A 27766-nucleotide genomic window follows, 5' to 3' on the forward strand; every position below is an offset into this window, starting at 1 on the left:
TTTTTACCGGATATCATTTATCTGTGAACAGTTTGTACCAAATTTATGATACATACAGTAATCCTAACAAATGTTTATTATTTGTGAGGATTTTATGGCAGTCTCATCCAATAGATAGTATTTGTGACCTGCTAGGACATTATTGCCATGAATTGTGCAAATATAATCCTTATGTGCGAGTCTGATTCAAGTATGTAGAATATTTTTTTTATAATGAATGACAGTAAGATTCATTCATAGAATCTTTGCCTTGTTTTACCTGATTTAAGGTGTAGTCATTTTATCTAAAAATTTCAATTGTTAAAGAAACACGTATTTTTATTGAGTCCGGAGTTAAAAGGGCAAAAAAAATTATCAAAAATTCCAAAATGGCACATCAAATTTTTTTTAAACCAAAAGGGCAAAATCGCTCCTGACGAAGCGATTTCCCTCAGACACAATGACGAAAAATCGCTGCCGTGGCAGCGATTTTAAGTCAGAATTTTTTTTCCCTTACACATCACTACAGGGGCAGCATTTTTCATGCCTAGTGCTATTATATTCATGCCTATTGTTAATTATTAATAATATAAAAATGATAAACAAGACGGACAGTATACTCAATAAAAATGTTGAAGCATGAGGAAAATTGAATTATATATCATAAATAATAATAAAAGAATATTAAATTTAAAAAAAAAACTTGAAGATTTTTTTTTTTTTTTTAACAAAATCGCTGACAGCGATTTTTAATAATAAAAAAAAGAAAAAAAGATTTTAGATAAAATCGCCGCTAGGGCAGCGATTTTTCGTCATTGTGTCAGAGGAAAATCGCTTCGTCAAGAGCGATTTTGCCCTTTTGGTTTTAAAAAAATTGATGTGCCCTTTTGGAATTTTTGACAATTTTTTTTTGCCCTTTTGACTCCGGACTCTACTTTTATTTACTTAATTATATTTTCAACAAAATCGAGGGACAAAATTTACTAAGGGGATAAAAAAGTGGAAGTAATCCTGTAACTACTAACTATTGGTATCAATGGCAGAGCCAAGAATTTCATGAAGAGGGTCAAAAAATTTAACAATAAAAGCTTTTTTCATAAAGTGGAAATTTGAAAAAATTGTTATTTCATGAAGAGGGTCCAAAAATTAAACAACAAAAGCTTTTTGTGAGATTTGAACATTCGAGCACTGACTCATTAAAGATGTCTAAACACACCTTCAAGGCATCTTATACCATTAGGCTATAACAACCTATTATGTCAAGGCTATCCAAAATATGTTATTTAATCACTTCATATATCATTTTAGTTATATATGCGGTATTTTTTTTTTTACGAAGAGTGTCCAATTGGACACCCTGGCATACATGTGCCTACTCTGCCTAATAAGACATGCCCATTATATTGCTTCTTGTCCACAGCAAAAGGCCAAAGGTTGAAAATGGATGAATAATAATAGTGCGTTAGAAGTTAGAACTATCAATATTTGTCCCTTCAGAAATTACAAGGCTCTTTATTAAAAGAACAAATTAAATTCTTTTTGAAATTAGAAGACTAATTAAGTAATTATCATCATGTTACAGCACACCACTTTCCATATTTTTCACGATTCTTTTTCCTGCAACGTGAACAACTACTGTTGGTGTAAATATTGAACAAAAAAAGTTTATGCTTCTTTCACTAATCACGATCTATCTTTTTTTCATTTTAGAATTAAAAAATAGAAATCTATTGGCTTAAATTTCGGTGAGTAAATATCTCAAAAGATCACTCAAGTATGTGAAATTATTTGAAAAAGTCACTCAACTTAATTTCGTATCAATAGAGTCACTCAATTTATGAATTATTTTTTTATTAATCGAAAAGAGTGCGATGATATCCAATCGGGCCCAAAAATCACATGTTAACAACTAAAATTACTCCAAGCGACTCTTATCCCAAAAATATATGAACGCCAGCTATTGAAAAATAATCATGTGGTTTAAAATTCATCCTACAATTGTTGTAAGATAAAAACATATCTTCTTTTCAGATTCTATTTTGTTACTCCCTCCGTCCCATTTTATGTGGCACCATTTTCTTTTTGGTCAGTCTCAAAAAAAATGTCAGATTTCCTTATATGATAAGTATTTAAAGATACAATTCCTCTTTTACCCTTGTTGATCCTACTTAATCTTAAAAATAGTACTCCAATACATTTATGAGGAGAGCGAAAAAGTGAGTCTACTTTTTAATATGACTATTTTTAGAAGGGGCAATTTGGTAGCAATTTCAAAGTCTTCATTTATTTCTTAAATTTCGTGCCCGATCAAATGTTGCCACATAAAATAGGACGGAGGGAGTAATATTATTGTTTGAAAACGAAATATGTTTGGCCATAAATTGACGTTCCAGAACTGAAGGAGATGCGGAATCTCCTGTTAGTAAAGTGAAACATATGTCACTTTCATTAGTCAAGTGGATCTTAAAGATTCCAAATATGTCGGCGGAACATACCCTTCATATTTTATGTAATGATAAATTAGTGACCTGTAAAAACTGCAATTGACAGTTTGGTCCCTTTACTTTTTTGTCCATTTGTTGAGCAACGTTTATCCCGTGAAATTGAAAGATCCCGGTAAAGTTGAAAAAATTAAATAAATTTTCAAAAGAAATAAATTTTTCTTTATATAAAATTAATAAATATTTTGATATATTACGATACCTTTTTAAAATCGAACGAACAAATTAAAATAGAAGGGAGAGAATCGTACTTTGCACTAATGCAAATATGCGTCATCTTCCACCTTTTGGGCCCTTTGTGTCTTTTCTGCTCTAATAGATTTCTTTGGGGTCACTAATCTATTGGTTAAACTAAATCAATTTGTCTTCTATCAAGTTAAGGAAATGACATTATTAAGGACTAGATGATGCATTAGGGATATATATATATCGTATCGCAAGAAAAATAAGTGATGTCATTTATAATTCAACTTGTGAATGTCCATTTCGAAAAAAACGTCATATAAATATGTCCATGCAATATATAACCACTTGAACAATTTTCTTCAATGTCATCATGAAATAGCCACTTGAACAATTTTCTTCAATATGTCCATCATTACTAATCACATCATATAGATATTTTGATTTTCCTCCAAGTATAATAAATCTCCTTTTCTACGTACTTTCGATTTGAACTTTATCAATCATAGTTTTTTTGACGAATTGAAAAGGAAAGCCATGTTCATGAAGCACAAGTGCACAACATGACTATTACTATTCATAGCAACCAAAAACTTATGAAACAATAATAATATTTTGAAAAAAAACTTCTAGTTGAACTTGATGTTAACATTGGTTAACTCATTCATTTTAGTAATTGCTAATACTATTATGAATTATACGAAATTTGCTAAGGCTCTTAACTATAATCAAGATTAATTTCAATTTTCTGTTACAACTTTCGCACTACTAAATAAAAAAACATTAGATTCAATTCCCAACATAGATTTCCCCGAAACATCCATGGATATGTAACAATTAATTTTTGTAATGATAATTTTTTTGGAAGGATAACGATCAAATCACCTTTAATTACTTGGTGCGTGACTTTATGCATTCAAAAATTATATTATGACTTTGATATGGATGAACAATTTTACGTAAGATTGGGATTATTGATGTGTTGCTGACGTGCCATTTATCTCAATTTTAATTGGATATAATTTGTATCTGAAATATATTACGAAAGACTAATTCCAAGCTATCTAATTAATTGCCTTCTGATTTGCAGCTTAGTCATCAAGCCAACCAACTTCAGCCAATTATCGTCCTTATCAAGTGCTATATCGAATTTGACTAATAATTATTTATTTATTTTTTTAAGAAAAAAACAAGTCGTCTATTAATTATATTAGAAGAGTGTTAAATGATTAAATGCTTAGTAATCTTACCAGATCATTAATAAATGTTTTAAGCGATTTCTCTAATGAAATATTATTAAATAAATAAGTATTAATAGATCTTTGGATTCCAGCTTTTACACGAGGTGCCGGCGCGCCGCCCTCTTTTTCTTATTTTATTTTCCTGGCTGCAAAGATCAACTTTAAGAGAAAAAATTCATACTTTGAATTTGCAAAAGTAATCAAATTTAATATGTCCAATATTGACCAAAAATGACCACCTTCACTGGTGGCATTTTATTGTTTTTAAAATCATTCAAGGGAGGCCTATTTGTTGTAAGAAAAGAATTAAAGAAGAAGTAAAGGGGTTGGTAAAGTTACACTCAATTGGTTTTACTACCTTCTCATTTTGAACATTATACTTCTTTCGAACCATTTTACCTGTCACATTTTTAATTCACATGCCTCTTAAGAAATTATATATTATGACTATCATATCTTTATTTATTAGCTTTAGTTGTTTAAAAATGATAATATTTCTTCAGTAAATATTCTGTCTTGATCTCTCTTTAGTTAAGTATGTGTACATGTTTTTTTTACTTAAGATTTTTTATATTAATCAATCAATATTTATTACTTTAAAAATAATTATTACTAAAGACAAAATAGAAAGAATATACTCAATTGTATTTTGATTTTTTTTTTAAATGACAAATATTTAGCAGTCCACAGAGAGTAGTTTGATATTGTATTTTATCTTACACTGTACTTTGACAGTATATAAAATACATTGTATTCTCATATCTCGAGACTCAAAAAATTAAAATACTATTTATAGCCAATCAATCCTAGGAATCAAAACTGCAAAGTGCAAGCTGTTGATAACTTTATTTAACAATATCTTAATTAGAGAATCTGATGGGGTATCAAAATGAATACAACTAGATACTCTCATTCCAATAAAGATTCTTTATAAAGTAGATTTCTCTTTAGTCCATTTTTTTTTTTTAAAAAAAAGAGTATTTCTGTCCTACAACAATTTTTTATGTAGATATTTTGTTAATTAATTTCTATAATAGTTGTACATTACGATATAATATTTCTTGATATTCGTTTCATTTAGTTGCTGAATACAATGTACACAAAACTATTGCAAATAGAAACGTATTTTAAGTATATTTACAAGTAAAGAAAAAGGAAAAAAACATAAATAGTATTGCAACGTGTACTTGAGTCACATCCTACCCCTAACATCACTCCCCCACCCAACAATTTGAGGAAAAAATATTACTTAGATGCAATGACGGAGCCAGAATTGAAGGAGGTTCAAAATCTGAAGAAATAGACACACGAACAATGGCGGAGCCATCATACAATTAGGGGGTTCACCTTTAGCGGAAAATTATATGATTTATACATAGTTAAAATAATTTTTTAGGTATATATAGTAGATATCGAACCTCCTTCGACTACTTCGTGTATCTATTTTTTCAGATTTTGAACCCTCGCCACTGCACACGAAGTAGTTGAAGGGGGTTCGATATCTACTATATATAATAAAAATTATTTTAACCATGTATAATAATATAATTTCCCCCCGAAGGGGGTTCGGATACCCCCTTAGTACAAGATGACTCCGCTCCTGCTTAGATGTACATTGATTATTACACCTTGTTTGGATGTTTATTACGTATTGTTTCATATGTATCGTAGTGGATCATGTTGTATTATATCATACTGTATTGTGTTAGTGAATATAATGTTTGGATAGATTGTATCGTTTTTTGTCGTTATATAATGTCAGACATCCATAATTTGAATGATAAACCTACAAGAAAAGTAGGATACATGGTAGAACTACTATGAAAAGGTGAGAAGAAATATCATTGTTAAATAGTGGGCAAAGGGTCAAAAATGCCCCTCAACTTTGGTTTATTGTTTGACTTTACCCTCGCCGTTAAAATGAAGTTAATTTTACCTCTCCCGTTACTAATTTCACCAAATTTACCCCTCATTAGACGGAATCCTCAAAATTGATCCAAATTTAAAATAAAAAACTTATTCCCTATTTTAACCCAATGACCCGACCCCATTTAGAATAACCCGGTTAACCCTATTTTACCCATTCTACCAAATTTTCTTTATCCATTTACCCATTATCCAATTTTAACCCGACCCGACCCACCTAATAATATAACCCATTTTTGTTTATCTTCATATCCGTTCATCTTCATCTTTAAAATTAATTTAAAAAAAAAAGATGTAGTCTACAGGCTGATAGAAATGCAGACATTGATGGAGTTCATACTTTACAAAGTGCTACTATAGTACATATTATTACTGAAGTTTTTACATATTTGAAAACTTGGGTAATTTAAGTAAAAATTGCTTAATTTGAGTCAATTTGGGGCTTTTCATCAAATGAGGGATATATATGGTGAAATTAGTAACGGTAGGTGTAAATTTAACTTTATTTTAGCGGCAAGAGTAAAGTCAAACAATAAAACAAAATTGAGGGGCATTTTTGACCCTTTTCCCTTAAATAATAAATGAAGACAAAATGAGAAGAAAATATTAAAGTAGTGACACAGACATAAAATAGATTTTTTCGTCATTACCTAACGAACAATAAATTTAATAATACTATACAATTGAAATTAAGTAACAATAAAAAAAATAATTTAACTAATAATGCAATACAATATGATAGAACGAGTAACAACCATCCAAACAAGGTGTTAGTTTATTGAACTTGTTGCAAGGTTACTTGAAATTTTATTTAAATTTAATAACGAGTTATAAGCAATTAAATTTTTTCAAAAGAATCGAAACGAATCAGTGATATTCACAGTTTATGTGTATATAATATTAAATTACGACGAGTTTAAATAACATGAAATGAACAACTAAAATTATAGACTTCAGTAACACAAACTCCTAGAGTCCTAGTATATTGGTAATGGTCATTTAAATAAATTACAATTAAAAAAAAATCAAAATACCTTTCCAATTACCTTTTTATATGTCACGTGAGATTACCTCCAAGTAAATAGGAAATGCACGTGACAAAAGAAAAAGAAAACTAAAATCTAAATTCCAGAAAGAATCTCGTGAAATAAAATACACGTGCACACGTCAGCGAGATTAGTGGTGACTGGTGAGTTGTCGATACTGAAAATTAATTTCACAAAATTTTGTTTGAGAGTAACAGCTCAATTCCGTCAAGAGCAATTAAAATAAATAAACAAATTAAATAATATTCACTCTGTTTATTTTTACTTGTCACAGTTTAACTTGACATATTTTTCAAGAAAATAATTATTGATACATATATTTTACTGAACTATCCCTATAAAATGATGTCTTGAAAAATAAGTATTTCATGCTGAGGGTAAAATATGAAAAAAAAAGTTACTCCCTTCGTTTCAAAAAGAGTGACATAATTTGACTTGATACGGAGTTTAAAAAAATAATGAAGACTTTTAAATCTTGTGGTCCTAAATTAAAGTTATGTCAAATGTACAAAATTGCCCTTTAATCTTGTGGCCTTAAACATGCCACGTGGAAAACTGAAATTAAAATGTTACCAAAAAAAGAAAGAGACCATTAATTTTGAAACAAATTAAAAAGGAAAGGGAGTCATACTTTTTTAAATAGAGGGAGTACTATCTTTTCTTGATATGTCAAAAGTGACAAGTAAAAATGAACGGAAAAGTACTTCCTTCGTTTCATTTTATGTGAGGTAGTTTGATTCGATAATTGACACGGAGTTTCAGAAAGATTTTTTTAAAAAAAAACTTGTAATCTAAAATAAATAATAGAAATTTGTATGACTATAAATCCTTTTTATTAAGGATGAAATTGACATTTTAAAGTTAATATTATTTTTTATTTTAGACGGACTAAAAAAAATCATATAAACTAAGAAAGGGTGGGGTGGGGGTAACAATTAAAAAAATCCCAAATAGAACCCAACTAGGATTTGTGCGTCTGTCTATATAAAGAAGGCAAAACACAATTTTACCAGCATCAAAGCAATTAACAAAATAGAGAGAGAAAAGAGGGAGAGCAAAAAAGGAGTTTATTGTAGAAATATGGGTGGTTGGGCTATAGCGGTGCACGGTGGCGCTGGTGTGGACCCAAATCTCCCAGCTGAACGTCAGAAACAAGCTAAAGAACTCCTTACTCGTTGCCTTAACATTGGAATCTCCGCTCTTCGCTCTTCTCTACCTGCCATTGATGTCGTTGAACTCGTTGTACGTATATCTTTTATCCACTCACATTCATCGCTTTGATTCGTATAACCAAAAAAAATCTCAGATCTACATTTGTGTGAATTCCTTGAATGTTATAGTCTTTTGCATGTCGAATTTTTTCTACGATTTTGATTCTGGTTATATATATAGGTGAGAGAACTGGAAAGTGATCCTCTATTCAATTCGGGTCGTGGATCTGCATTAACTGCAAATGGAACAGTGGAAATGGAGGCGAGCATTATGGACGGCGACGGTAGACGATGCGGCGCCGTTTCTGGTCTCTCCACCGTGAAAAACCCAATCTCCCTCGCTCGCCTTATCATGGATAAATCCCCTCATTCCTATCTCGGTTTCTCCGGCGCTGAAGAATTCGCCAAACAACAGGTAAAAAAATTCCAGATTTATAAAAACAACATCAATCGTCGAAATTGTTAATAACAATAATCTAATAAATGAATTTAATTTTTATTATTAGGGCGTGGAGATGGTAGACAATGAATATTTCATCACCGAGGACAATGTTGGAATGCTGAAACTAGCCAAAGAGGCTAACACCATTTTGGTATGTTAAACATTTGTATAGCTATAAATAAATACCTATCATGACGTAAATCGAGTAATTGACAATTTTTCAAAATAATTTTTTCAGTTCGATTACAGAATTCCATTAACTGGATTGGATTCCTGTGCGTCATCCGTTGAAAGCCCAATTCGCATGAACGGATTACCGATAAGTGTTTACGCGCCGGAGACGGTGGGATGTGTGGTGGTAGACGGCCAAGGTAGGTGCGCCGCCGCCACATCCACCGGTGGTTTAATGAACAAAATGACCGGTCGTATCGGTGACTCACCGCTGATTGGTGCTGGGACCTACGCAGGTGAGCTTTGTGGGGTCTCATGTACAGGTGAAGGAGAAGCTATCATACGTGGAACCCTAGCACGTGACGTGGCAGCAGTTATGGAATATAAGGAATTGGGCCTTCAAGAAGCAGTGGACTTTGTGATTAAGAAGAGATTGGATAATGGGTTTGCTGGTCTTATTGCTGTGTCTAATAAAGGGGAAGTGGCTTATGGGTTTAATTGTAATGGAATGTTTAGAGGATGTGCTACTGAAGATGGATTTATGGATGTTGGTATTTGGTAATGGAGAGATAGAGTTTATTAGGATGTTATTTGCTTTAATTTTCATTTAGCGATGCTTGATAAATAATTATGTTTGGTAATTACTAGTACCATTGTTTAAGTTTAATTGTGTATTGGGCATCATCTATTGCTTCATAAAGTAATGAACTCCGACGATTTTTGGTTGTTCATCGTAATCTTTCATTAGTCTGAAAAAAAATTGTATTAGGCATCTTGATTGTGGATGTTCAAAGTATGATTATATACTGATTAAGCAGAACTTGATTATACTGCTATATTGAGAAGGATTCGATAACACGTATTGATATTCCTTAGGACTCTTCAACTCAATTACGTTTCTGATTCTTCCCCCCTCATTGGGCATTCTCAAAAGGTAGGTACATAGAATCCTCCTCCTGTAACATCACAGTATAATATTTTATAACGTGAAAATGACATTTGACAAATATAACAAGTGCACCAAATCATTTCCTCGTACATCTGTTGGCTATGAGTTAGGCGCCCATAATGAGGAAGAATTGCACCAAACATCTTTCCCAAAACCATCCATCTTTGTATGATTCGTCTTCAATTAAAAAGAAATTTATGTGTGATTCATGATTGTCTTCAAGTTCCACAACTTATTGGCGTTTCAAATATCCCTAAATAGAATCATCTTTGTGTCACCCAAATTTATTTGTCAATATTCCCAGCATTTAAAACAAACTCAACTACAAGGAGAAAAAGAGAACAAGATGGGGGCTTGCCTCCAACAGAAATTCTGATCCGGAAGGAAGCAGAGGCGTATCCAAAGGGGTCACGGGTTCATGTGAACCCATGTTCTCCTCCCAAAATTATATTTAATAGGGATATATTTTTAAAAAATTATTAAAATATAGATATGTGAACCCACACTCAGAGTATCATATAATGCGATGATAACTGAATGCACCTCTCTACGTGAGTTAAAAATTTAAATTTTATATTTATCGTGTTTTATTTTTCTTTCTAAAATTGAATAACACCTCTCTATCAAAGTAGTTATTGGTAGCACTTTTGACATTTTAATTAATTTTGAACCTATAATATTTTATTTTTTTTGGTTTTTTAGTAATAAGAACATAAATATCGAGCGATCAAATTTATATTTCAGATCAATCTTTTTGTAATAGTGCACCCATTATCTCAAAATCCTGGATACGCCTAAGAACTAGGACAAAAACCTTATTCATGTAGTATTATACTATAAACACAAACATCTAGTTGCAACAATTCAAAAAAAAAAAAACAGGGGAAACATTTATCTCAATCTTTTTTGTTATGCTCGTCAGCGCCAGCACCGGTAACAGTTTCCTTAGCAGACTCAATTTTTTCAGCAAGTTTAGCAGCCAAAGAATCACCAGTTTCACGCTTCTCGTACGTTAGAGGCACATGTGTGATTTTCACATCCTCTTTTTGTGGCTCTTCTTCTTCATGTCCTGCTGATTTCTTGTAATTTGTAGTATCCACCTTATAAATCTCTTCTTTCCCCTGTAACAAACAACAACAACATCAAATTAATCAAAAACATACTAGAAATTAAAGCATGATAAAAACAGAGTTTGTGAGTGTTTTTGTAACCTTTGAAGTGTCCATGTTTTTTTTCAATGTGTAAGGTGTTTTTAATTTTAGGAATGTTGTATAATGTAAGTAAAATACAAGTTAAATTTATGATTGATGAGATCAAATTGATAAAGAAAAAGGACCGACAATGCTATGAGGCTGTGACACGCTATATATGTTAATGGCTATGTACAATTGGCCGAATTACTAATATATTTTGAAAATCCGACACGTACGAATGAACCTGGCACAAATTGTGTAGTTGAGGTTAATTTATTAGGCGTTTGGAGAATTGGAGGTCCAACTTTAAATTGATTTGGAGTTAGAAATTGTATTTGGACATGTGATTAGGTTTTGCATCAATCAATAATTTTTTTTTATAATGTCTGTTTAGTTGAGATTTTGGGCAATGATTGCGGAATAATACTGAATATATTATTATTGTTTGTTTAGTTGATCTTTTCATTGCCTTTATTAGAAATGTCTAACTTTGCGGTATATATATATCGGAGATATTTCGATTTACGTTATAATAAATCAGGTCCAATCCGTACCGATAAGCATATCACATAAATAGATATTGGGTCAAGTAAAAGGAATAGGGCGAGACCTTCACAAAGGAGAATATTGAGATCCAAATTGAGGGTAGTGTTGGTTGTCATTAAATAGAACAGGGCATCACTATTACAGGGTATGTGAATTATATGCAAAAGCATTTATATGTGTTATTTCAATATCTCCATTATTATTCAATAGTTTGAGTATTGCAATTAGGATGTTAAAGTTATAAAGAATTGTAATCGTGTTCCAGTTCTCTTATTAATATAAAGTAAGGAATTCAAATTTGTTACGATTTATCAAAAGGAACTCTATGTAACGATAAATTCTCTTTTAGAACTAATTAAGTTAATCTACATATACAAATAGAAAAGGAAAATAAAAATAAAAACTTGGAATATAGCAAAACGTTTGGTAGATATAACATTTATGATTTATGAACGTGGTAACAGAGTTCATTTGTAAAAGAATAATACAAAGGATTGGTAAAAAGTTCTAAGAAAATATATTAGAATGGAAAAAAATTAAAGAAATTATAAGTAATAGACGATGTAAAATTGTTTAGGCTCAAAAAAGCATGAGCAAACATATGACCAAGTTGAACTTGTGCTGATGTTGTGAGATGAATGCCATCTGGACCTATTTCAAGTCCCTTAGCATCAATCTTTATTACATTTGAGATGTTGATTGCCAATTGAGCTGCTCTTACTTCTTCTATATATGGCCCTTTAAATGGCTTTTTAGGATATGGTAGGATAACCTGTCATAAAATTAAATAATTAAGTGAATACAAATATACTAATGTAACCTCATATATGAAACAATCACACAATTCAACATGAACAGAGTAGCCATAGATTCATAATTAAAATGCTAATAAACTAGTATCACTTGATCGACTAGCCTTTTGAGATGGACTATTCTATTTGGTCTATATAACAATCATGACTTAAAGAGACGTGTTAAAAATAAGATAGAACTTTGAAATATTTCACAAACTCCAAAAACATGAGTTCAATAGAATCCAAATGATCACATCAAAAACCTATAATCAAACTCATATCAACATAGTATCATTAAGGAAATGAATAAAAGAAAATTATGTTAATTATTACCTGGAAAATGGGAAGATTAGATGAATTCAAATCACTACGAAAATCATGAATAAATTTCTCCAAATTGATCTTATAATCTTTGTATCCATTCCCTCCTTTTACATCACTTTCACCATGATACCACAATAACCCCCTAATAATTCCTCCACTTTTTTCAGCAATTTTTGCTCTTTTAACCAATTCATCATAAGGATGAGTCCCAATTCTCCATTTATCCAAACTAGTTCCTCCTCTAGCACAAGGTACTAAACCAATTACACCAAAATTTGAGTCTTTTTTAAGAATTTCATTAGCAAATGCCATTCCAGGACCAAGTCCACAACTCGTTAAACAATCGATCCCATAATTTAGAGGCTCATGTGCTTCTTCCCATTTTTGAGCTACGTTTAATCGTATAATTTTATGATTTGGTTTACATTCTTCAGGCACCAATCCATTCCAAACTTTGGTAACATTTCCTCCAACAATTTTTTTAATGACTCCGCCGCGTCCTGCCATGTTGCTTTGCCCTGCTAATAGGAAGATTTGTACTTTTTTCTTGACATTACTAGTAGTGTTACATTCCTTCACTCTCTTTGGACTCATTAACCAACATAAGTTTGAGACAAGTAAAAGAAATGTTAAGATCAAAATAATTTCATCATTTTTGTGCTTCAACATATTGTTGGTGACTCTCTTTGGAGGTAAACTTGAAATAACCCAAAGAAACAGTGTTTTTGTTTTTGCTTTATATTATTGAGGAGAAAGTAGCTTTCATTTTCTATTTTTCTTTGTTTAAGAGGATTAATGTAATTATACCCAAGTTCTATGTATAATGCAATTCTTAAATTATTTTACTTCCTTTTTTTATTTTATTTTAGTGAGTGCACTTAATCTCATCACTTCCTTCAATAATGAGTGAATGAAATGCATAGACAGAATACTTTCTTTAAAAAGCCAAAGATAGAAAAAGAGATAACAAAATCTTTATAATCAGGTCCAAGGAAACATTAAGCATAATGATAGGATGGATTCATTGCATTTATTATCTTCTAGAAAGTAAAACTACTGAACATGAGGAGATTATTTTTTTTGATACGCTAAAAGATTAGATTAAATAAAGATTTTTAGAATGTTGATAAGCAATATGTATATATTTGTTTTTCTTAATTATTTACTTTAAACATGGTTGTGAGCCATTCATGTGGGGTTAGGCCTCACCCCTAATGCTTTCCAGGAAAATCATAGGAGTTCATGGCCGTGTTTGGTGGATGTCAATCAAAGCACACAAGAACAACTACGCAACTACCTAACAAAAATATATAGAAAGTGTTAGTGAAAAACTTACAAGATAACAAAAAATACAAGATACAATTGAAATAAAATGAAGAAACAGAAATCTCTTCAGGCTGAGGCGCGGATATCTCGCTCTCTTTAAGGAGATTCAAGCCCACTGCAGCAAATGTTTTCACCGATCCAGCAGTAGTCCTTCTTGACTTGTCCCCTCCAGGATACAACAGCCTATTCACAATATATAACTCAACAACCCTGGACAAGAGTTGAGTTCAAAGCTCCACAAAAAGAACACCTTCCTTCAACTAATAAGAACTCTCTTTTTTTACTAACTATTTCACTCTATATTTTTCTTGTGTATAGTATATCACAAACCAAATGAAGACCACCACTATTTATACTAGAAGAAGTCTTCCTAGCAATGAAGAAAAAGATAATGGTGTAGTAAATAGTGAAGATAATGGTCTTAGGAGTTACATAGGTTACAAGAATAATGGAGGAGTAAAGAGTAAGAAGTAATGGGATGAAAAGGCTAACAGCCACCAACGGCTGAACCTGCTGCAATTGCACCAAGGAATTAGTAACATATGCAATTACTCTATGGAGTAATGCACCAACTTAATGGTCCAAACGGCAGCAAAAGAATTTCCATTAACTCCCACCATACTACAACAAATGAAAGTCAACCAATGCATATTCTAATGCAATAATGAATAGAGGGAGTAATGACTGACTTAGGGGCAAACGATCAATGCTAAAATGTAACATTCTTATAATATTAATATGCCCCTACACTAACAATCCCCCACTCATATTAATATTAGTTAAGAGAGTCTATTAGTTGAAGGAAGACTATTATGCATAATGAAGGTGTGCTCTGCATTGAACCTTCACTTAGTGAAACAATAACTTTTACTCCAGAGCCGTAGTGGTCTCAGACTTGAACTATGACTGCTTAAGGGAAATAAAGTATCACTGCTCACACATAATAATCAAGGTGTTGACATGAGCTTTAAAGCCAGCACGTTATGGCCATGTGCTATCCCGGTTTCATGAGTGCTTTTGAGAATAAGCCCAATTCTCATAGGAAGCGACCTACTTCCACACATCACATAGGTGAAATCTGTCGAGAGTGCTCCTGTAATCTTAACACTCCACCCATACGGGCTACAGATATTCATTAAGAGTTTTATCAACTCAACCTTTACAAACTACAGGAAACAATGCACTCACATCATAGGGAGGGAATAAAAAGATAGTGCATTTTTCACAACAAGTCATCATATGATTAGTTTTTCCCTTTGAACCTGGTTATAGGATCTCTAGTCCCCAGGTTGGGTTTCCTCATATATGACTCAATGATTTATAGGCTTCAATCCCATCCCCCTCGATGTGCTACAGACCTTTTCTCTTGTTAAGGCCTTAGTAAGAGGATCTGCAAGATTATCACAAGATTTGACATAATCAACATTAATGGTACCATTTGTCAAATATGATCTTACATTACTGTGTTTCCTCCTTATAGGTCTGGATTTACCGTTGTAATAACGATTTTGAACTCTACCAATCGCAGCGGTGCTATCACAATGAATTAAAATATGAGGAATTGGTTTTTCAAAATAAGGTATTTGAAATAATAAATCTCTTAACCAATTCGCTTCCTCACTAGCTGAAGCTAAAGCAATTAGTTCAGCCTCCATGGTAGAGTTAGCAATAATAGTTTGCTTTTTTGATTTCCAACAAACAGCACCACCACCTAAAGTAAAGACATAACCAGTGGTAGAACATGAATCACCTGATAAAGTGTTCCAATCTGCATCACAAAAGCCTTCAAGTACAGCAGGATATTTTTTATAGAACAAACCACAATTTTTCGTTCCAATTAAATATCTCATAACTCTTGTTACAGCATGCCAATGTTCATTACCTGGCTTGCTTGTAAACCTGCCAAGTACTCCTACTGCATATGCAATATCAGGCCTAGTGCAATCAGTCACATACCTCAAACTTCCGATTATGCTAGCATATTCCTTTTGATTTATTACATCATTTTCACTTTCAACAGGAAATAAGTGAACACTTGAATCAAAAGGAGTTGCAACATGCTTGCAATCAAGAAAGTTATATTTTTTCAATATTTTCTCAACATAATGTGACTGGTCAAGGAAAATTCCATCACATGTTTTTGTAATTTTTATTCCAAGAATAACATTTGCCTCACCAAGATCTTTCATATCAAAATGGCTTCTAAGAATATTCTTAGTCTCATCAATAACATTCATGTTAGAGCCAAAGATCAACAAATCATCAACATATAGGCAAATAATCACATGTGAATTATTCCAAGACTTATGATATATGCACTTATCACACTCATTTGTTTTAAAACCATTTTCAATCATGCAGGAATCAAATTTTTCATGCCATTGCTTAGGTGCCTGTTTCAAGCCATATAGGGATTTAGTAAGTTTACATACTTTGCTTTCTTGGCTTGCTTCAACAAAAGACTCGGGTTGATCCATATAAATTTCCTCATTTAGGTCTCCATTTAAAAAGGCAGTTTTTACATCCATTTGATGAATTTGCAAATCAAAAATTGCAGCCATAGCAATTAAAAGTCTTATGGATGTAATTCTAGTTACCGGTGAAAAAGTATCAAAAAATTCTAGGCCTTCTAGTTGTTTAAAACCTTTTGCAACTAGCCTAGCCTTATATTTATCAATAGATCCATCCGGTTTCAACTTTTTTCTTAAGACCCATTTGCAACCAATAGTTTTACAACCCGGTGGTAAATCAACTAGTTTCCAAGTTTTATTAGAAATTAGTGATTCCATTTCATCATTTACAGCCTCTTTCCAAAAAATAGAATCATGTGAAGATAATGCTTCTTTCAAAGTGAGAGGGTCATCTCCAACATTAAACACATAAAAATCAGGACCAAAATCTTTTTCTACTCTAGCTCTTTTACTTCTTCTTAACTCAAAATTATCAACTTCTTTATTTTTCAAAGTAGAAGTAGAAGAACTAGGTAGTGACAAAATATTTTGTTCAATCCTTTGACCCCCACTATTTTTAGAATCAAAAGGAAATTTATTCTCATGAAAAATAGCATCACCGGATTCTATCACAATATTATCTTCAAGATTAAAAAATCTATAGGCTGTACTATTTGAAGCATAACCAAGAAAAGCACAAGTAGTAACTTTCTTACCCAACTTTGTAATCTTGGGATCCATTAGCCTCACAAAGGCTAGACAACCCCAAACTCTTAGATATCCCAAACTTGGCTTGTAACCTTTCCACAATTCAAAAGGTGTCAATTTAGACTTTTTATGAGGCACACGATTTAACACATAACAAGCAGTTAAAATAGCTTCACCCCAAAAATTTAAAGGTGCATGTGACTCAATAAGCATGGCATTAGTCAATTCAACCAAAGTTCTATTTTTCCTTTCCGCTACTCCATTAGATGAAGGAGAGTAAGGAGGAGTAGTTTCATGAATTATTCCCAATGATCTAACAAAAGAATTAAACTCATTTGACTCATATTCACGGCCTCTATCACTTCTAATTCTTTTTATTTTTCTTCCAAACTGATTTTCAACCTCATGGAGATAAGTTTTGAAATTTTCAAAAGCATCACTTTTATTTTTCATCAAGTAAACATATGTAAACTTAGAAAAATCATCAATAAAAGTGATAAAATATCTATTACCTCCACGAGTTAAAACTCCACCAAGTTCACAAATATCAGTATGAACTAATTCTAACAAATCAGTTTTTCTTTCAACTTGAAAATGAGGCCTCTTAGTGATTTTGGCTTTACTACAAGCCTCACACTTTTCAAAATTCTTTTTAATCATTGGAATTAATCCTAAACTACTCATGATTCCAACATAACGATCATTAATATGACACAAACGAGCATGCCAAAAATTGGTAGAAGAAAGCATATAAACAGAAGTAGAAGTTTTATTCATTTCAACATTCAATTTGAACATCCCATCACATGCATACCCCTTTCCCACAAAAATACCCTTTTTCACTATTACATATTGATCAGATTCAATAATCTGTTTAAAGCCTACTTTATTAAGAAGAAAACTAGACATCAAATTTTTCCTCATAGAAGGAGTATAAAGTACATCTTTTAAAGTTAATACCCTTCCAGAAGTAAAACACAATTCGACATCTCCCTTTCCAAGCACTTGAGTAGTGTGAGCATCACCAAGCATAATGGTTTTGGGCTCCTCAAAATGAGTATATTTCTTAAACCAGTCTTTGTCATAACAGACATGACGGTTTGCACCAGAATCAGCCCACCATCCATCAACATTCTCAACCATGTTTATGTCGGTAATCACCGCCACAAAAGGTTCTTCGGTAACGTTTGCCTGAGGGTTAGGACCACGTTTCCGGAATCTGCAAAATCGAGCAATATGCCCACTCTTGCCACAAACAAAGCATGGTCCCTTGTCTTGAACTTGTTGATTTTGTGCTTGGTTATTTTCACCATTATTTTTCTTGGGAGGTCTACCATTATTTTTCTTGAATTTTTTCTTCTTAGGCTTCAAAGAAGTATTTTTGTGAGATTCAGGAGTAGCATTATTTGAAGTAATTAAATTTACCTTCGTTGTGATGTTGTTCTCTTCTGTTTGTAAAAGTGCATCTTGGCCCCTTGCCTCTTCTTCCATGCGGATTTTTATTATCAAGGTTTCAAGAGAGGTTTCCTTTTGTTTGTGGCGCATAGTTTTTTGAAATTCCTTCCAAGAAGGTGGAAGTTTATCCACTATGCCACAAACAATAAGGTTATCTCCAATTTTAACCTCCTCGGACCTAAGCTCTCCAACAATCATTATAAAGTCTTGAGCTTGGTCTACCACTGATTTGTTGTCCACCATTTGGAAACGAAAAAATCTACTAGCCGCATATTTTTTCGCTCCAGCCTCTTCGGTATCATACTTACTCTGCAATGCTTTCCAAATTTTCTTTGCACTAGAGTAAGTTCTATCATAATAATCATAAAAATTATCAGATAGACAATTAAGTATATAATACCGACACTTATAGGAATCACCATCGTACTTTTCCACTTTCTCTAGATGAGAAATAGTTTCATCATCATTCATAGAGGTGATGTCTACTTTATTAGGATTCTTCTCAGTTAACACATAAGAAACATTGAGAAGACTCGAATAGAAAAGTACTTTACCCTTCCATCTCTTAAAATGGTTACCATTGAACCGAAATGGCTTGTTAAGGTCTCCCATCTTGACATCCGCGGTTTTTTCAATTGTAGCCATGATGAATCTCCTTAAAATTGTTAGTGAAAAACTTACAAGATAACAAAAAATACAAGATACAATTGAAATAAAATGAAGAAACAGAAATCTCTTCAGGCTGAGGCGCGGATATCTCGCTCTCTTTAAGGAGATTCAAGCCCACTGCAGTAAATGTTTTCACCGATCCAGCAGTAGTCCTTCTTGACTTGTCCCCTCCAGGATACAACAGCCTATTCACAATATATAACTCAACAACCCTGGACAAGAGTTGAGTTCAAAGCTCCACAAAAAGAACACCTTCCTTCAACTAATAAGAACTCTCTTTTTTTACTAACTATTTCACTCTATGTTTTTCTTGTGTATAGTATATCACAAACCAAATGAAGACCATCACTATTTATACTAGAAGAAGTCTTCCTAGCAATGAAGAAAAAGATAATGGTGTAGTAAATAGTGAAGATAATGGTCTTAGGAGTTACATAGGTTACAAGAATAATGGAGGAGTAAAGAGTAAGAAGTAATGGGATGAAAAGGCTAACAGCCACCAACGGCTGAACCTGCTGCAATTGCACCAAGGAATTAGTAACATATGCAATTACTCTATGGAGTAATGCACCAACTTAATGGTCCAAACGGCAGCAAAAGAATTTCCATTAACTCCCACCATACTACAACAAATGAAAGTCAACCAATGCATATTCTAATGCAATAATGAATAGAGGGAGTAATGACTGACTTAGGGGCAAACGATCAATGCTAAAATGTAACATTCTTATAATATTAATATGCCCCTACACTAACAGAAAGGATTAGCCTATATTGTTTTTCTTACTTTAGTTTGAATTAATTGATTAGTCCAAGTTAGATCAAAAAGTAAGAGTTTATTACTAAAACTAAGTGACTGAATAAACAAAAAAATTTCCCACATAGTGCTAAAAAGCATGCTCCGGTAGCGTACGATGAAATAGCACAATCTCATCACTGGTTTGACATCTTGATGGTCTTTCTCTCCTTATCAATATTCTAGAAATCTCTTTGTACTTAATTTTTCTCTATATATCAATTTAAATCATTTTATTTTGGACGTGATGACTATGAACCCTAAGTACTAAACCTAGGTTATAAATAGGACATAATTTTAAATATCAACGTCTCAATTCCTTGAGAATGATCGATTAAAAATGAGTTGCTACAATGTTTTATGCCCTTTTAGAGAGCTTCATGAAAACCTTAACTAGTATATATAGTATGTTAGATAATGTTCAATCTTTTTTGGATATGTTATTTAATTACACAAACATTTTTATTATAAATTACTAATGTAGTCCATAGTTTGAAATAATTACATATTGTCTCTCTAATTAATAATTCCGTACAAGATTTCAAGTCAAATACACCTCTCCTTCAAATTTCAAGTCGATTACATGTATCAAAAATACTAGATACATGTATCTCTGATATCAAATATATACATTTTGATATACAGATACATAGAGAGGGTGAGAGGCGAGTGAGAGAGGAGAGAGGCGGGCGACTCAATTGACATATCTAATTATGGCCTTATTGACCTGAGTATCTCAGAAATCTTTTCCTAGATCATGTTTAAAAAGTATCATTTCCTAATTACGTTTTGAAGTTATCATTCATATTCAGTTTTATCTTTCCTGCTGAATTGAGAGAAACAAAGCAATTATTTGACTTAGAAATAGAAAATTGACTTAGAAATACTTCAATAATTTTGCGCGCATGAGGAGATTATCGCAAGTCCATTTGTATAATTTTGAGTACATTTGTATAGTTTTGTGGGAAAATGCTTCCTACACTAAATTTTCTTCAAATAATTGATTATATCAAAAGTTTGAGAAATATTCTTACATATAAAATTTCTCAATTGAAGAAAAGAGAAGGCGAATTTTGTTTCTTTCAACTGAAACATTTATATTATTGGTACTTGTTATTGACGTCATTCTCTAGATTAATATAACATCAATAAGATTCAAAAGTTAAACTTAAGTACGGATATATCATTGGTAGCTTGATTTATTTCTATGACTAACCATACAATCATCTTTTAATTTTTTTTTTGTGATTTAAACAGGATACTATTACGAAACAATTGACAACTTATGAATGTGAATATTAATCCATTAATAAGAAATCAAAAACATTAAAACAAACACATTTTTTATTTTTCATATGAAAAATGGTATGGAAGTTCATATAAGACATAGTTATGCAAGAATCAACAGAAAAATCTAGCTAAGAGAAAATATTAAAAGGGAAAAACTTGTAGAAACTAAAAGTTGTAAAATTGTTTAGGCAAAAAAAAGCATGAGCAAACATATGACCAAGTTGAATTTGTGCTGGTGTAGTTAGATGAATGCCATCTGAACCAATTTCTAGTCCCTCAGCATCAAACTTTATCACATTTGAGATGTTAATTCCCAATTGAGCTGCTCTCACCACTTCTATATATGGCCCTTCAAATGGTTTTTTTGGGTATGGTAGGATGGCCTGTTGAAAAAAAAATGAGTTTAATATCTATAAATTGACGTTAGAAGAATTATTAACGCACAAACAGGCTATTCATAAAGTAATTAACTAGCTATCAAAATACAAACTACATGAATAGGAGTAAGATACACATCAAGGGTATATAACTTAAATCCTTAAGTCATATTTTTGCATTAAAGAGAAAGTCTATACTAAGGTGAACTTTCAAATGTTTGACAAACTTTAAAGGTTGAGTTAAACACAATTATCATACAACAAATCACCACCAAGGCTAATGGTTTATAATCTAGTAATATCCAAAAAGATGAATTCAGGATTTTAAGTTTATAGGTTTCAGGATGGAATTACACAATACATTAAGAACATATTGCTTGTATTATTATCAAGTGAATTTTGTTAACACAAATATAGTGTATTTGGTAAAGCTACTGAGTCTACCGAACCTACAGTCTTACACACACAACATGTGTGGGTTCAATTCTCACATCTCACCCTTCCCCTCTTCTCTTTCCATGATCCCCCAATATAACAAAATAAAAAACTAAGAAAATCACAAATCATTGATCAAACATCATATAATTAACATAATATCATCAAAAAAATTAAAATAAGAAAGATGTTTACCAGCAAAATTGGGAGATTAGGAGAATTCAAATCACTACGCAAATCATTAACAAATTTCTCAAATTTGATCTTGTATGAACTTGATCCATTATTTGTTCTTATATCACCCTCACCATGATACCATAATAACCCCCTAATAATTCCTCCATCTTTTAAAGCTAACTTTGTTCTTTTAATTAAATCATCATAAGCATAAGACCCACGATTCCATCTATACAAACCAGTCCCTCCTCTAGCACAAGGTACCAATCCAATCACCCCAAAATTTGTATCCTTTTTAAGTATTTCATTAGCAAATGCCATTCCAGGACCAAGTCCACAACTCGATAAACAATCGATCCCATAATTTAGAGGCTCATGTGCTTCTTCCCATTTTTGAGCTGCGTTAAATCGTATAATTTTATGATTTGGTTTACATTCTTCAGGCACGAAACCATCCCAAATTTCAGTTACATTTCCTCCAACAACTTTTCTACTGATTCCTCCGCGCCCTGACATGTTGCTTTGCCCTGCTAATAGGAATATTTGTACATTTTTCTTGTTACTATTTGTAGTGTTACATTTTGTCACACTCTTTGGATTCATTAACCAAAATAAGTTTGAGACAAGTAAAAGAAATGTTAAGATCAAAATTATTTCATCACTACTTTTGTGCTTCAACATGTTGTAATGACTCTCTTTGGAGGTGAAATTCAAATAAGCAAACAAATATAATACAATTGTAATTTTTTTTAGAAGGATTTGGAATATGCACATGTTCTATGTACAATGCTATTATTGTGACATTATTTTACTTCCTTTTTTTAGTTAGTGCACTTAATCTCATCATTTCCATTAGCTTTAATGAAATGCATAGCTTAAAAAATGATGATAGCTAAATATATAGAGGGAAAAATATAAAGATCAACGAATATCTTTTCAATCATGTAGGGGGTGAATTAAGCTTATACAAGAATGGATTCATTGCATTTATCATCTTCCGGAATTGGATAATGTGTCAGATTTATCTATCGTGTTTTTCTTTTATACTCCTCTTAAGAAAATATTAATTAGAAGGGTCTTTTGACTATTTTAACTTCATTTAGTATTTACTCAGATTTGTTGATGTATTTGTAGTCTTCAAGAAAAAAAAGAAACATTTTCTTAAAAATTTTGCCGGTTATCCCTTTTTCATATAGTTGTTTAGCAAACATCTTATTTACTTGTATTTTAATTGATCAACCTTTTAGACTATGGTCTAACGATTCCTTCTGAAGAAACTGATTTTTCTTTTGAGAACATTTGATCATGTCTTAAATTTTGTAAGTTATATCATCTAATATAATTTTTGTAAGATTGAGCAATGTATGAGCGAAAAGTAGACTTGAGTATATTGTTCGAAAGAGTAGTTCTCCAAGGACTATATTTGCAAAACTTTTTAAAATTAGGACAAAATTTAAAAAATAACCTTTAAAAGGACATTTAAGTAAATCAGCTCAACATGTCCTCTAGAATCCTATAGGCCGAAGAGCCCATTCATCAAGTATTTGAGTTATATGCATTTGCAGATTGAGATTTGAGTGAAATAACCAATTCAGTTTGCAAAATTAACCAAAGTTTTGAGTGGTCTGGTTAGTAGTCTAAATTTGCCCAAAGGTTAGTCATAGCGCACTAAAGACTCAAACGTAGATCTAAAATTTTAAATTTATACATTTATTCAGAATTTTATCGCTGTTCATTTAATATATTGATCGAAATATATTATTTTTACTCCTATTTTTACTTATTTAGAAAAAGAAATTTAGGATCAAGTGCGCCAGTATTCACTTTCAATATCATTGTTTAAAATATGGCCATAACTTATTTGAGTAGCAGAGATGGTGGCGGATCCAGGAATTAAGCTCAGGGGGTTCAAAATTTAAAGAAGAAGCTCATGTGGTAATGTCAGTATGCGGTGAGCGTAGTAACCCCGACATGCTTTTTGTACAAGGTATCTCATTGGTTAATAAAAGTTAACACCAAACTAATCAAAGATATTGAGAACAAAGCTATGTTGATAAAAAAAAAATAGTGGATCAGTTGTATTACATAAGTTAACTCCTAAAACACGTGAAAATTAAAGGATGAAAAATGAAGCGAGACGGAGAAGAAAAATATTTACCTTAACCCGCTAAATTTATATTACCTTATCGTGCCGCATTAAGCATTTCTTCCTACTTTTACCCTGCTCCATTGAACATTCTTAAAAGCAATTGTACTTTTTATACTTTTATTTTGTAATGTGTTACTTTATTTTGCATTTTAAAAATTTTTAAATTAGTATCCATTCAAACACATATTACTAGAAAAATTATCAAGATTCTCTAAAAGTGTGAAGTATAGATTTACTAATATTATAATGCATATTCAGAAGATAAATAAATGGCATCGTCAATTTTTTTAGTTCATGTAGTTTAATTTACTAGGTTAGTCATCACTTGTTGAAAAAAAAATGACGAATAAATCAAATAAGTTTAGTTTCCGTCACTCTATAATGGAATTGAAAAACTAGAAAAGAAATTCCATTAATTCTATTAAATATATATTATTAAAAGGATATTGACGATTTTTAGTTTCTTCATTCAATTACATCTAATTTATCTTTATATATATAATTCATCATTTTTAAAGAGTTGTACATAAAATTATGTTGAAATAAAATGACTAATAGATATAAGAAGAATAAAAAAAATGTGTCTAATAAATTTAAACAAAAACAAATTAGAAAAAAAATGACATAAAAGAGAAAAAATAAGGAAAAATTACTTAAATACACAACACTTCTTTACCTATTCTCAATATTTCCCTACTCTTTTACTAAAATACAAAAATCCCTTATTTTCCCCCAATTCAACTTAACCGAATACTTTATTAGTTTAAGTATCCGCCCGTTATTAATTAAAGTATCCGCGCTGCTATATTATGCATCCACCCGTTAATTAAGTATCCGTGCTGCTAACAACTTAATAATTTAAGTATCCGCCCGTTATTAATTAAAGTATCCGCGCTGCTATATTATGCATCCGCCCGTTAATTAAGTATCCGTGCTGCTAACAACTTAATAATTTAAGTATCCGCGCTGCTATATTAAGTATCCACACTGCTATATTATGTATCCGAAAAACACTAAAAAAAGGGATTTTTGGTAATTAATGAAAGAATAGGGAAAGGAAGTAATTTCTTTCTTATACTATGTCATTTGCCTAATTTTTACAAATAATAATGAAAAAGAGAAGATGATCCAAGCCCAAACGTTGAGCCCAATTCCATGCATTAAAAAGGACAAAAAAAAGAAGAGAAGAGGGATTGTTGCGCATGGGATTCGAACCCACGGTGTAAAAGCCACTGCTGAACACTTTAACAATTGAGCTAAAGCTTCTCACTTATTTTCAGGGGGTTAATTTTAATATATGTACACATAAAATCAGAATTTGGCCCTATACATATAACGTAATTTTTCGACCGAGGGAATTCGGGTGAACCCCCTGGACACAACCTAGGTCCGCCCATGAGCAGAGACCCGCTATTTCTGAGTTCGAACTTCATGACACAATGTCCTAAGTTCGAACTCGAAGTTTAAAATGTTAGTAGCTTTTTCACTCCTTAACCTTAAATGTAATATGACGTTTCGTAATTCTCATGATTTAAAAATATTTCTATTCTTTTAGGTACAGAAAAAGATTGGACAAAACTCCATGAATTATCCTTTGATAGTCAATCAAGAAAGCAAACTAAAAAGGATTAGGGTAGAAAGTTGAACGATTTCTCTCTTTTCTATGGGAGAGCATGGTTCTAGTTGGATCACTTTTTCTGCTCCGACTTCTCCTTGACAATACTATTAAATATTAATATTATTTTTGTATAATTTACATAAATCACATAGTGTTGAGAGCTAATTACATTAGTTTCCTACTATTTTTCAAATTATAAGAATCCCTTTAACTTTATGGAATTTGGATACATCACTAGACTTCCGGACACATTATTGGACTTCCAGATACATAGGCGAGAGATGTATCAAAGAGGGATAGAATATCCGGATACATAGGGTAGGAATGTATCAGAGAGGGGAGGGATATATCTGTGAGGGAAGGGATGTAACAGAGAGGGGAGGGATGTATCCAATTCCGAGAGAGAGATAGGGATGTATCCAATTCCGAGAGGGAGATAGGGATGTATGAGCAAGAAGGGAGTGATGTATCTGAAAGGGGATTTTTGAAAATTTTTAAATAGTAGAGAATTTTAGAGATTATTATTTTCCTTTTCTTGAACCGAAGGTTTATAAAAAACGAAGTCGTCAATTCAAGGGCCGGCGCCTATCATTCCAAATGAAAAATCATTCGAAAATTAATGGACCGACGCCATCTGTTGGAAGTTGAAACACTAATAATCTTAGTAGCATTATATCCGTCCAACTTTGTGAAATGAAAATGAAACGGGTCATTATTGTAGGCCCCCAAAAATGTATTGGGCCCTATTAAAAGAGAATAATTGGATTGAAGGATTTCATGAATGGACAATATTACAACCAGATGGCCCATTTTCAAGAAATTCAAAAAAAAATACCAAACCTACTTTACTCTAAACCCCATAAAAGTCAATATTCACTTGCCTCCAAATAAATATTGATCTATGGAATTATGTGAAGGCAAGAATCAAGATGATAAGGTTTTTTAGTCCTTTAAAGCTGTCAAATTTTAACAATTTGCTAAAAATTTCCAAAAAAATTCAACATATCATTGTCGCTTCTAATTCTAATCTTACAAACTCATGGCCCATTTTTTTGTCCCAAATTAGTTCTCCAATTACCTCATGTGTGACCATTTCCAAAAATAAACTTGCATATGTTCGGTGTTTATATTAAATTAATAAGTATATAAAAAGAATCTTTTTAGATAATTGATCGTTTATATTAGTCCCTCTGTCCCTTTTACTTGCTCAATTCCCCCTTTTTAGTTGTTTCTTTGTCTATTTAATTAATTAATTTTGAAAAAGATAAAACCTCTTTAATGAATAAATTGACTTTGAAATTCTATCAATTAATAGAGGTAAGATTAGTGGTGTGCACTATTTGGATTATACCGAAAAATCAAATCAAATCAAATCGAAATAATTTAATTTTATTATTTCTCCTTATATATTTTCAAATTGCAAATATAATTGTGATTATGTTTCTAATTATTGACACAACCGAATAATCAAACAGAAAAAAATAAAAAAACGTAAAGAGAAAAATCGAACCAAACAAAATTTATTTTCATTTGGATTGGGATACACTTCTTCAAAACCAAAAATTGAAAAGTCCAAACCGAATAGTACAAAATCAAACCAAAAACACGAATGTACACCCCTAGGTAAAATGATGAACTCATTGTGTCAATTATTATTTTCTTAATAGGTGTGTGTATAGAGGGAGTATGATATTTGCACTTACTTTATCACTTACTTAACTATGATAAATTTATATAGTTTGGTGTAATTATCAGAAGTAGATAACGTTCCTCTTAACTCCAATATTCACATCATATATTTCATAAAAAA

General features: G+C 31.7%; 4 protein-coding genes across 4 annotated transcripts in view; 2 read left to right on the plus strand and 2 right to left on the minus strand.

The window, feature by feature from the left end:
• The window catches only part of LOC125811425 (WD40 repeat-containing protein HOS15-like), a 286140-nt gene that overhangs the window by 105195 nt on the left and 153179 nt on the right, over positions 1 to 27766 (plus strand). The window lies entirely within an intron of this gene.
• LOC125811715 (probable isoaspartyl peptidase/L-asparaginase 2) lies at positions 7884 to 9429 on the plus strand. The gene is made up of 4 exons (XM_049491254.1): positions 7884 to 8118; positions 8269 to 8502; positions 8594 to 8680; positions 8768 to 9429. The coding sequence occupies exons 1-4, from the start codon at positions 7957 to 7959 to the stop codon at positions 9260 to 9262; spliced, it is 978 nt and encodes a 325-aa protein (XP_049347211.1). The 5' UTR covers positions 7884 to 7956; the 3' UTR covers positions 9263 to 9429.
• Positions 11909 to 13186, minus strand: LOC125811785 (probable carbohydrate esterase At4g34215). The gene is made up of 2 exons (XM_049491330.1): positions 12516 to 13186; positions 11909 to 12160 (listed from the first exon to the last, which is right to left on the minus strand). The coding sequence occupies exons 1-2, from the start codon at positions 13173 to 13175 to the stop codon at positions 11909 to 11911; spliced, it is 912 nt and encodes a 303-aa protein (XP_049347287.1). The 5' UTR covers positions 13176 to 13186.
• Positions 21329 to 22870, minus strand: LOC125811774 (probable carbohydrate esterase At4g34215). Its single transcript, XM_049491319.1, has 2 exons — positions 22208 to 22870; positions 21329 to 21583 (listed from the first exon to the last, which is right to left on the minus strand). The coding sequence occupies exons 1-2, from the start codon at positions 22868 to 22870 to the stop codon at positions 21329 to 21331; spliced, it is 918 nt and encodes a 305-aa protein (XP_049347276.1).

This window comes from Solanum verrucosum, unplaced genomic scaffold (genome assembly GCF_900185275.1).
Source record: "Solanum verrucosum unplaced genomic scaffold, falcon-dt-bn FXZP01000235.1, whole genome shotgun sequence".
NCBI classification, from domain to species: domain Eukaryota; kingdom Viridiplantae; phylum Streptophyta; class Magnoliopsida; order Solanales; family Solanaceae; genus Solanum; species Solanum verrucosum.

Bases quoted from the DNA above. Each gene is read 5' to 3' on its own strand.
- LOC125811774 (XM_049491319.1), bottom strand. From the start codon at position 22,870: ATGTTGAAGCACAAAAGTAGTGATGAAATAATTTTGATCTTAACATTT. The intron at 21,584-22,207 runs GTAAACATCTTT...TTTTTTCAACAG, and splicing joins CTAATCTCCCAATTTTGCTG to GCCATCCTACCATACCCAAA.
- LOC125811715 (XM_049491254.1), top strand. From the start codon at position 7,957: ATGGGTGGTTGGGCTATAGCGGTGCACGGTGGCGCTGGTGTGGACCCA. The intron at 8,119-8,268 runs GTACGTATATCT...TTATATATATAG, and splicing joins TTGATGTCGTTGAACTCGTT to GTGAGAGAACTGGAAAGTGA. The intron at 8,503-8,593 runs GTAAAAAAATTC...TTTTATTATTAG, and splicing joins AAGAATTCGCCAAACAACAG to GGCGTGGAGATGGTAGACAA.
- LOC125811785 (XM_049491330.1), bottom strand. From the start codon at position 13,175: ATGTTGAAGCACAAAAATGATGAAATTATTTTGATCTTAACATTTCTT. The intron at 12,161-12,515 runs GTAATAATTAAC...ATTTTATGACAG, and splicing joins CTAATCTTCCCATTTTCCAG to GTTATCCTACCATATCCTAA.